This window comes from Oryzias melastigma, linkage group LG3 (genome assembly GCF_002922805.2).
Source record: "Oryzias melastigma strain HK-1 linkage group LG3, ASM292280v2, whole genome shotgun sequence".
NCBI classification, from domain to species: domain Eukaryota; kingdom Metazoa; phylum Chordata; class Actinopteri; order Beloniformes; family Adrianichthyidae; genus Oryzias; species Oryzias melastigma.
In genome coordinates this window covers 12,165,693-12,177,246 of record NC_050514.1, presented here as the reverse complement: position 1 = coordinate 12,177,246, position 11,554 = coordinate 12,165,693, and the positions used below count along the sequence as shown (strand labels likewise).

General features: G+C 39.8%; 1 protein-coding gene across 1 annotated transcript in view; it reads right to left on the bottom strand.

Moving 5' to 3' along the window:
- ercc3 (excision repair cross-complementation group 3) overlaps positions 1–11,344 on the bottom strand; it is a 22,518-nt gene extending 11,174 nt beyond the window's left edge. Inside the window, exons 1-13 of the mRNA XM_024295739.2 lie at positions 10,785–11,344; positions 10,180–10,379; positions 9,849–10,085; positions 9,698–9,747; positions 9,488–9,623; positions 9,024–9,194; positions 8,698–8,902; positions 7,942–8,256; positions 7,413–7,597; positions 5,967–6,169; positions 5,789–5,885; positions 3,196–3,313; positions 2,982–3,100 (exon numbers count right to left, since the gene is read on the bottom strand). Of these exons, the coding sequence (XP_024151507.1) occupies positions 2,982–3,100; positions 3,196–3,313; positions 5,789–5,885; positions 5,967–6,169; positions 7,413–7,597; positions 7,942–8,256; positions 8,698–8,902; positions 9,024–9,194; positions 9,488–9,623; positions 9,698–9,747; positions 9,849–10,085; positions 10,180–10,379; positions 10,785–10,812 (2,064 nt within the window). The 5' untranslated portion in view covers positions 10,813–11,344. The remainder of the gene's footprint in view (positions 1–2,981; positions 3,101–3,195; positions 3,314–5,788; positions 5,886–5,966; positions 6,170–7,412; positions 7,598–7,941; positions 8,257–8,697; positions 8,903–9,023; positions 9,195–9,487; positions 9,624–9,697; positions 9,748–9,848; positions 10,086–10,179; positions 10,380–10,784) is intronic.
- Between the last annotated feature and the right edge of the window lie 210 nt (positions 11,345–11,554).

Sequence of the window (11,554 nt, the reverse complement as noted above, 5' to 3'; positions counted from 1 at the left end):
CATTTAAACTCTTGACTACAACTGCAGAAAGACTGACTGAGCCATTTTCTAATAAGGGGATGGGGGGTCCGCAGACATTGTTTCCAAAACAAAATATATACTGCTCATAAAAATTAAAGGAGCACTTTAAAGAAACACATTAAATGCATCAGATCTCAATATGAAGTTGGATATCTATACAAATAATGACAGGGCAGTGTCTTAGGAACAAAAGGATGCCAAGTCTTTTAATGGAAATAAAGGTTTTCAGCCTACAGAGGGCTCTATTGTGTAGACACCATAAAATCAGAGTGAAATGAAGATGTGGCAGGCTAGTCCATTTTTTCCAAAACTTAATTTCTGCAACTCAAAATGCTTTTCAGTATCTTGTGTGGCCCCAACAAGCTTGTATGCATGCTTGACTATGTCGCGGCATGCTCATAATGAGACGACGGATGGTGTCTTGTGGCATTAACTCCCAGACCTGTGTGAGGGCATCCCTGAGCTGTTGTACAGTCTGAGGAGCAACCTGGTAGTGCCTAATGGACCCAAACATAATGTCCCAGAGATATTCTATTGGGTCTAAGTCAGGGGATGGTGAAGGCCATTCAATTGTTTCAATTCCTTCATCCTCCAGGTACTGCCTACATACTCTTGCCACGTGAGGCCGGGCATTGCCGTGCATTAGGAGGAAACCAGGACCTACTGCACCAGCGTACGGTCTGACAATGGGTTCAAGGATTTCATCTGGATACTTTAGGGCAGTCAGAGCACCATTTCCTAGACAGTAGAGGTCTGTGTGTCCCTCCATGGATATGCCTCCCTCCATGGATATGCCTCCCCAGACCATCACTGACCCACCACCAAACCTGTCATGTTGAACGACATTGTAGGCAGCATAACGTTCTCCTGATCTTCTCCAGACTCTTTCACGTCTATCACAGGTGCTCAGGGTGAACCTGCTCTCGTCTGTGAAAAGTACAGGGCCCCAGTGGTGGACTTGCCAATTCTGGTGTTCTTGAGCAAATGCCAGTGGAGCTCCACGGTGCTGGGCAGTGAGCACAGGGCACAATACAGGACGTCGGGCCCTCAGGCCACCTTCATGAAGTCTGTTCCTGATTGTTTGGGTAGAGACATTCACACCAGTGGCCCTCTAGCGGTCATTCTGTAGGGCACGAGCAGTGCTCAGCCTGTTCCACCTTGCACAAAGGAGCAGGTGTCGGTCCTGCTGAGGGGTTGAGGACCTTCTACGGCCTACAAGGTCGTGGGAGCCACACAAGATACTGAAAAGCATTTTGAGTTGCAGAAATTGAGTTTTGGAAAAAATGGACTAGCCTGCCACATCTTCATTTCACTCTGATTTTATGGTGTCTACACAATGGTGCCCTCTGTAGGCTGAAAACTTTTATTTCCATTAAAAGACTTGGCATCCTTTTGTTCCTAAGACACTGCCCTGTCATCATTGGTATAGATATCCAACTTCATATTGAGATCTGATGCATCTAATGTGTTTCTTTAAAGTGCTCCTTTAATTTTTCTGAGCAGTGTACATACTTCTAGGGCAAACACACGTTTCACTGTTTAATGTCCGTCTGTTTCCTTCCTGCCCTCTTATGCTGCTGATGGCAACAGTTTTCTTTCTTCTAAATAAATGTTAGTGATTTTGAGTTTGTTGTTCCTCTTCCTGTGTTCTTGTTGTTGCAGATCCTAACATAAACATTTTTGTTCTGTAACTGATCTTTCAGTGTTTTTATCCCCTGCCTTTCGTTTTCTCCCTTTGCTTCCATGACCAATTTTGATCTGCTCTAAAACAAATGTTTGTCTTCATCGTCTTCTCTCATCATTGCAGTCACTTCATATGATCTGACCTGGCTATAGAGTAGTTTCCAACCACATACTCTTTGAGGAAACTCACCTCTGGTCTTATAGTCATACCAGTAACAGACTTGAAAAAACTGGAAGAGCCAAAAACAAGCAAAGGAGTTCCTGTAGCAAATAATAAATCTCTCATCTGAAGGAATGTTATGAGGAGTTAAGAGGAATTCGAGTGTAGCATCAGATCATTCAGAACAGCTTGCATCAGGATGGTTTGCATGCAAGAGAACTTTATTGACACCAGAGCTCCCCAGGCACATTTTATCCCCTTGCATGGTCCAGGGAGCCTTCATGCTGGAGGAAGAACCTAAACTTTCGAAGAGGGCGGTGCTACAGTTTCAGCCTTACATTCTGTCAATACAAAACTGACCTAAAGCTACACGGCACAGAGAGAAGCCAACAATATCTGAATAACATCTGCCATCGAGAAACATGCCTTATTTAATCTTCACGATAAAAGCGATAAGGGTTGAATTATCGGGGAACTGCTGATTAAGGCTTATCGGTAGGCGTCTTAATCAGGGAGGCTTGCACTTCCTTTAACCTACAGAAATCAGATCTGGGAATCAGATCTGGAGGCTTAATCCTTTAACACAACTGCCCTTAAGGTCTAGGTACTGGCCATCTGCGGGTGAAAAATGGCCAAACTTGTGCAGGAAACGTGGTGCTCTGAGTGTTAGAAGTTACCAACCACCATGGGCCTGGACCACCCAAAAAACCTGCAACACCCATACAAGTGTACGTGACTAAAGTTTTAATCCTGCCCCCAAAAATCTCCATGATCTGAGTGTCTGCCTGTTCTAGCAGATATTGGCCAAGCTACTACAACAGTGTCAGTTTTTATTCGGAAAGGCAGCCTTACCTGATGCTAAATACCTGCATCAGGAAAGTGTTTGCCAAGAAGCAGCTACAATGACAGGTTAGTAGGAAAACATGTGGGAAATCGCACCTAGAGTTTGATACATGGTTTACTTGAAAATCCTTTTTTTATGATGACATGCACTTTTGACATTTAACTAAAGTCCTACCTGTAAGTTAAATAAATACCCAGTAATTTCAAACATAAAGTGATAAATGAAGGCCACAACACATTTCAAGTGAAGCACAATTGAAAACAGATATTGCACCTTAAAGCTGTATCCCTGATCAACAAGAAACCTCTGTCTCTTGGTGGAATAGGCCATCTCCTGAGTGTCCTGTGATACCAGTGAATAGAAGTATGCGTTGTACTCCTCTGCAACCATTCCTTAAAGCACAATAAAGGGCAGTAAGATGATCCATTTATGGACAGTGATGATTGAGAATACAGTTTATATGCATGTGTTTTAAAAACAAACAAACCTTTCTTGGCTCTTAAAACTCTGCCAAGCCTCTGAGCCTCTTGTCTTCTGGATCCACCGTGAGATGAGATCTGGATCAGAACGTTGGCTTCTGGCAAGTCGAAGGAAGTGTCGCCGACCTGTTCAAGTGTTCACCGAGAGACAGGAATAGAACTGAACGAACATACATACTCCAAGTTGAATTAGACGTCAATTACTAGGTAGCAACAGTTTTTGTAACTGTAATATGGATGGAGATGCAGGCTGATCACAAGAAAGGGTTTGAGCAGCTTGATCCAAACAAAATCCCACAGATGTTTTCATTTCCAAGAAATCGTTCATGCTAACAACAGATGTGTTCCCGTCTCTGTTCTCTTAAATCAACTTTTAAAATATCCCCTTCCATTCTTGCTGCAAGCCATCACTGTGATGGTGTATGTGTGCTTCATTGTTCTAGCAGTTTTTAAGAGTTGTGCACTTTAACTTTTCATAAAGTATGAAATATTCAAGACAGCAATACCGCTGTATTTTTTTTCTCACAGCTAAATAGTGCAGTCTTATGCTGTCTTACTGAGTATAAAACAGACATGAGGCTACAGATTTAAGCCTAATTGTCTATATTATGCTTGCAATTCAGCCATTATTGGCGTAGAACTACAGGGCAGTTGTGGAAAAAAAGGCCGCGCCTAAAATAACAAGCACCTATTTGAGCTGGAATTTATTGAAGACAGGACACAACTGGAAGATATACGGTATACTGCATTTTGCAGGGGGCAAACACTGCTGACGTAACAGCCTCTTTTCCTTAAAACTTTGCCATTTCACGTTGGCGTGTCTCTGTCACAACTTAGGTGGGAAAGACTAAACTATCTCCAGTCTACATATTAAAGTTGTTTTAATTTCCAATTTTTATCCTTCAGTCCTTCCCTCTCAACTCTCTCCTCCTTCCATCACTTAGTTTATTTAATGCCTTAATTGGGGACATCTTCCCACCTAGTTTTTCTACCTCACTCATCATCAGGAAGAATCTCAACATCAGACATGGATTGGATCAAGTTTGGACCACTAATCTGTGATGCCACCAATAAGATTCTGTCTGGAACACATCAATAAAGTTAAAAATGAAACAGTAACCCTTTACTGATATTTACTCCGCCCATCTCAATTATGTCCTGAAAGAGTCAAATTGGCTGATACAAACTAAGAACCCTCATGGGTTCATCTACCTTTCAATTAAAACAAACACTGTCTTAATAATGTAGAAATATGACGTCTGATCAAATCAAAACAGCTCCACCCACTGTTGTCATAGCTGGAAAATAAAGCAACCAATTGAAAAAGTTTGGACTGCAGGCTGAGAAACTGGATCTTTGCAGTTTGCATTTATTACTTGTGGGTTTGCTTGGTTTTAAGCCCTGAAAGCTGCACACCGCTGTTCCGTACTACTTCTCTCCAGCCGTAGATCTCCGTCTAAATACGACGTAATCCACTTGAGGCTCAAAAAGGTCACTCTAGTTTCCTTCCTCTTTCGAAGAAAATACGCACCCCATCACCTCCCTTCAACTAACTCTACTACCAGTGGTCCTTCTGCATTCCTAACCAGCTTGCTAAACCTACCCATCTATATTCCCTTTAATAAGCATGACTGTTTAAGTCTGCATCGGTCATTCCTGTCTTTATTCCAGGATTACTCTGCATCAACTCATCCTATATCAGGGATGTCCACAAACAAAATGAAAAAAGTGGTAAAATACACCTTTTGCATGCAGCTTTCAAAAGTAACATCCAATCTGAACGTCTAGAACACTCCATCCAAACCCTTCTGTATAGACTTGGCATGGGTTTTAAGCTGGATGCCCTTCTTGGGGCAATCCTTTGCATTTATCTGGACTTGGAACCAACACAAGCCGACACTGGATCTTACGTCGGCGTGGTTTCATTGAAAAAAAAAAAGTGTTCATTCAAAGCTATCAAAAAGTTTTCACTATTTAAAAAAGTTTATTAAATATTGATGCATTGACTGCAGTCTTAAGTGTCATTGTACATCCTAAAAATACTTAACTCTTAATGTGCGCTACTATAATGATTAATCCATTATCATACATCAATATGCATACATTTGATTAAGTATGAAACAAAACGAGACTTACTCATGGGAAATACCATTTAAGCTGTGTCACAGTGAGAAACCCTGACATACGCGTTTAGTCCTAAATCTAATTAAATCTATTTAAATACTCGTACTGAAGGAACAGATATATAATTGCAAAGTAATCGAGGGCTAGGCTTGTTAGGGTGTTAGCGGTGTTAGGGTGGAAGGGGTTATTTGAAGAGCTAAGTCTTCAGATGATCTACGCAACAGAATGATAACATTACATTAGTCACAATTACAACTGCCTGAATTAAGATTAGCAGTGACGAATCGGTGCGACGTTGGAGAATGTTCCTGAAAGCAATTGAGAGGTAATTCAGGACTACGTCCTCGCACGACTCAACGACTCGGGTATTATGGCAATTGGAAGATTGTTTTAATATCAGCTCAATTAGATGATCTAATTGACAATAGTTCATCACTGCAAAGACAAAAGTTAAACAAGCTGAGGAATCTGATTTACCTTGGAGATGAAAATGGTGTTGATCTTGGGGTTGTGCTTGAAGTTTTGTAAAATCTGCATTCGCTCCCCCTGAGAGGTCGGACCATAGATGTAGGGCCTTGAGAGCAATGTTATTATACATTATATTATTATATAATTTCCGCAAAATTGCTGGTTAAGTCAAACTGTGAAGACTCACTTGTTGAGCCGTACGGCGTATTCCTTCAGGGCAAACACGTTGTCGGCAAACACGATGATTTTGTCGTTGCGCCGCTCGTGGAAGCGGATGAGGAACTGGCAAGCTCGGAATTTGTTGGGGTTCATGGTGTAAAGCAGGATCCGCTTCTTCGTCTTGATGGCCACATATTCTCGGTAAAACTCCGGGGACATCGGGCACCATACCTGAAGCAAAGACACAATTCAAACGCTCAGACTGATTTAACTGGAAAGCAAAAATAAAAAAAAATTATACTTCATCGACAAAGAAAACAAATGATCATGGAAAAATGTCAAATGAAAATGAGTCCTTTGTATTCGTGTTTGAAGAAATAGACGTCTTTGTGATGTAAGTGAAGATTGTACATTTAAACATTAATTAAAAGCAAATCCCTCCTCCTTCCGTTTCTGCTGCACCACACAGAAATAGCTCTTAATGATCTGTGAGACGTTAACCAGCATTAATTAAGTTCTAACAAACCTCATTAAAGAATTAATGGACAAAATGTTGCACGTTTTACAGCTAAGGCAGAGGGAACTCTTTGGACTCTTTACGTAAATGAAGATATTTTTTTATGCTACGCTTTTGTGTTAGAAACAGCACAAAAAAAAATTAGGCACAAGAATTTCTTACTAATTTGTATGAACCAACGTATTAGAACAAAAATAGACTATAAAGAGGCTTAAACTGTAGCTTGCACATCTGTGGAGACGCTCATTCGTCCAGGATTCTACCAAAGCGAAAAAGTTTTCTTGGAATTTAGAAAGTCTCACGGATAAGAGTCAAAAACACCTTCAACTTGAAAAGTAAGTCTAACTTTTACAACTTTTCCTGCACTGTACTCAGCACAATAAACAGAATTATTCTAGATTTATTTGCTATTTATTTATTTTAGATTTATATTTAATTTCTATATAATATAAATGGAGCACTCTTTAATTATAATGCCTGGAATGATTCTTAACAAGTCAGTTATCAAGTTTATTTAATAGCACAAAATGTAAAACTGAATGTATGTTTTGAAACACATATAAAGCATATTTTATTTGTTCATAAATGCAAGCCTAACGAAATATATATATATTTTAAAGGAACTAAGATTTAAAAACTGAAGACTAATATATTTTATGACATGTAATAAAAAGAGGGAAAATAGTTTAAAAGATATTAGAAAGCCATAAAGAAAGCAAAAGATGAATTCCTTTGTCTTATTTTTTAACATGAAACACTGATCAAAACTATTTAATGTGTTTTATTTTTTTGTACAAAACAATTAGTCATTTTCTATATTATATTCAGCACTGCTTTGAATAAAAACATATTATTTATTAGGTTAGAAAGTCTGAGTAGAGGCAAGTGACCAAAGCTGAAGTAATCATGAAGTACTTTGTTTATTCCGTTTGGCCTTGACTGCAGTAGAGTTCTCACCTCTGCACACTGGACTTTGGCTATGTATCCGTTGTTCTGCAGTTCCATCCAGTTTGCCTCATAGAGCTTCGGGCCAATTAAGAAGTTCAGGTCCACAATCTTGTCGTCTTCTCTGACCAGCGTGGCAGTGAGGCCCAGTTTGCAATGAGCCTGGACGATGGTGAGAACCCGACGGAACATTCTTGCTACGGAGAAACGACAGTGGTTATGGAAAGAGGAGCGGTTCTTTACAAAAACATTTACCAAAATGATTTCTGTTCATCTCTTTGCATCTGAAACTGCTTTGAACTGTCTTCAGTACCCCATGAAACAAATATTTTAAGGCAATTTTAAAGTGATGATAAAAATCTATGCTCTAACAGGGATGGGCAACTCCAGGCTTGCATGTTTTCCCAACCTACTCCACTCTGGCACGTTCTAATTGGCTGGACACACCTGAACCAGGTAATCAGTCATGAATAGGGCTTGGATATCACAGACATGGTGGCCCCTGGAGTTCCCCGTCCCCGTTTAAAGCAAAATAACTCACCAGGGATCGTGTGCACCTCATCCAGAATAATGAGCCCCCACTCCTGGCTGCGCATCCACTCCATCACCCTTTCAGCCTCCCAGGATCTCTTGGTGGTGTGACCCAGCATGGAGTAGGTGCTGATAGCCACTGAGCAGCCGATAGGCTTGTCCTTGGCGTCGGAAGTGAAGCGGCAGATCAGAGACTCGTCGATGGTGGACCACATCTTGAACTGAGCCTTCCACTGCTCCACAGACACTGAGGAGTTTCCTAACACCAGGCAGCGCTTTCGCACTGTGCACGCTGCCGTGACGCCCACCAGAGATTTCCCCGCACCTGTAAGACAGGAGTAGGACATACTGATTAAAACTTACACAAATACCAGTTTTGTTTTGTTTTTTTTGGGTAACACAATACAAAGAAAATGATTAAACAGATTAAATATCACAGATTAAACACATAAATGATCCTGCCTAAATTCTATATCAGCAAACTAAAGGATGAACACAAGTATAATCCAAATGTTTTTACTGTAAACTCCTTTATACATTTATTTTAACATTTAGAGATAATTTTGCTGTACTGGGAAGCAAAAACCTGACTTAGATCAAAATAAAAAGCAAGATATGTTGCTGCTTTTAAACGAACTCTAAACTATTGATTCTATACTTTAATAAAATAATAATAAAAATGAGTCTCTCAAAATTCCTTTTGACTCAAATACCTTCTTTTTACCCATCCTACATTTTCTCAACCTCTCTATGGAAGCTTTCTCACCGCAGGGAAGCACAATGACTCCAGATCGTGCGCGTCCATTCCCAAACATCTTGCGCAGACTCTTCTCCTGGTAGGGCCGCAAGACAGCAGTGGGCTTCAAATCGATGGCGATGTCTGGATTGACCGTGTCATTGCGAAAGTCGTACTCAGCCAGAAGAGGGTACTCCAGCTGAATGCAACGCTTTTGCAACTCTTCAATCATTTCCTACAGCATATCAGATTTTTTTGAAAAAGGGAGGAGAAATTGGCCACTTCCTCTTGAGAACATCAAGTTTGAGACAAAACAGAAAACTGAAGTTATATTTAGACACTAATCCCAGACATACTTGGCGAATTTCAAAGGACACTGTCTGAGTCTCTTCCTCCTCCTCTTCATCTTTATCCATTTGTTCATAGTATTTGAAGATGTCCTCAGGAACCTGCTGAGTTGACGTTTGCCCATCGCCAGGCTGCTGTGAGGTGGAAGCACTTCCTTTGTCCTCAACAGACTTTGTTATCTGTCAGAAATAAGAATAATATATTGGTCTCTGGAGTGACTTAATCCAAACTTTGAGCATTTCTTTCAAAAGAAACTTTTTAATTTCAGGAGGTGATATTAGCGGACAAACTTTTTTCATAAATGTGCAGGAGACTCATTACCACCATTAAATATTAGTAAGCTAAACGTGTTTCCACTTTTTTTATTGACGAATACCAACGTTTTAGAATAACTTCAAATATTAGCATAGCACATACAAATTTTTATTTAACGAAAGCAAAAAAAAAAAGGAAAAGATACTGATTAGCATACCGCTGACTTGCTGTGGATGACCTCAGTAATGAGGTCAGAGTCTGCTCCGCCTGCAGTACGGAGACGACATTCACGAATAACACTGTCCTGCAAGAGGCGCTGGATCGTATCAGGGAAGGCACTTTCCACAAAATACCTGAAAGAAGACAAAACCCGTAAAGAGCGCTGACGACATAAAAACACCTAAAGTGATTTTAAAAATAAACTGACCGATTGTGCTTGAGCACCAGCTTGACTTTGCCATAGCTCACAGTACAAAGCTGATAAAAAAGAGACAAATAATAATGCACAATTGCCAAAAAAAGATAAAACTTGGAAATTATTAAATAAAAAACGTTTCCATTAAATTTTGCTGTCAGACCTTAATAAACTGTACAATTCCATCTGGTACGGATGTTTTGCTGAGCTTCTGGAGATACTCCACAATATCAGAGGTTTGCAGTCCCACACTGACTGCTGCATATAGAGAATATGCAGTAAGCTTGTACTCATGGATGTGGTTAGGTCTGCACACAGGCTCTGCAATAGCCACCAAGAAATCCTGGGCGTATTTATAAACAGGTGAGAAGGCTTCCAAAAAGATATGTCCATCTGGAGCCTAGAAAAGAATGAAAGTAATAATAAAAATCGACTGGCTTGTTGTTGTGAAGAAACTGGAAACTCAAAATGAGTTTACGAGCCCGTCAGCTTACCACCCAGAGCGGCCGTGAAGAGTGGTCATTCTTCAGCAGCATCTGCACGCGGTAGTCTTTGGCTCCATACTCATCCAGCTTGGTACCGGACTCATCCACCTGTTTCCCGGCAGCAGCAGGTACAGCTTCCTGGGACTCGTTTCCAACCACCTCTTCCTCCTCCTCTTCCTCTTCATAGTAACGTTTTTTGGACTTCTTTTCTACAGTCCAGCAGGTCCACAAATTAAACAGCATTCTCACTTATTTCTTGATAAACATTTGGGGATTTTAAACACCTTCACATAATGTATAATGTTTATTTTGAAAAATAAATAGACAAACAAAATACTGATGTTTAATATATTAAGATGATTTAGAGTGACATTTTGTGACATCAGCTCAAACATCATTCAGAAACAAATCCTGTTCTTCTTTGTGACGGTCCTCACAGCAGAATAATTTTACTTTCATTTACTAAAAACTAAAATGAGACGCTTATTTATATTTGCAGTATTTAAATAAAACAAGGGATTAAAAATGAGTGACATAACTGTATGAACATGTTAGCCTGTACCAAAGAGGCAAAGGGAGAGCAAGTGATGAGATTAGTGTATACCGTCACTTACCCCGCTCTCCTCTGTCCTTTTTACCCATTTTTAAACGTATATTATGGAATATGTCTAATACATAATAGAGATATAATTAATTATACCAAAAAGTTGCAAGGGAGCACAAAGAAGTGAGTCAATTTCGAAAAATTTAACTGAAACGCTCAAAATCCAAACGAAGAAAGCTTCCGGTCCTCATGTTTTCCTGTTCGCAAAGAAGAAAGTCCAGCAGTGCGTTACTGCCCCCTGCTGTCGCGGAGTAGAACTTAACAGAGAGATCTTGAGCTTATTTTTGGCTTTCCCTTTGTAACCTGCAGGGGTCGCCATTGCGAAATCATCCGCCCCAATTTAACAAAATCCTCTATATTTTATTTCTTTTTTACATGTTCTTTCTTTTTTTAATTTAATGGAATATACAGTAAACATCCTGAACAAATGGAACAATAACAATCAGAATGATAGGGAATTAAATATGCATTGTAAAGCATTCATTATAATAAATAAAAAATGTTCAAATGACAACTTCCATATATATTTATAGCTTTTTTAATTTACATTGCTAGAAGTAATAAGTAAGTGAGATTCTCTCTCCGCCAACCTCATGTCCTCATTGGCTACGTTCTGGCAGATCTCACTCAGCACCCTTTTATCAATGTTTTAACTATTATAACATGGCTCCTCTGGGTATTTAACCTTTTCCCAAAACCTTTAATAGGAGCTGTTCCAGAGCAGAAGCAAGTAACTGTCTAATGAAGTGAGTAATTTATCAAAAACTAATACAGCTATTT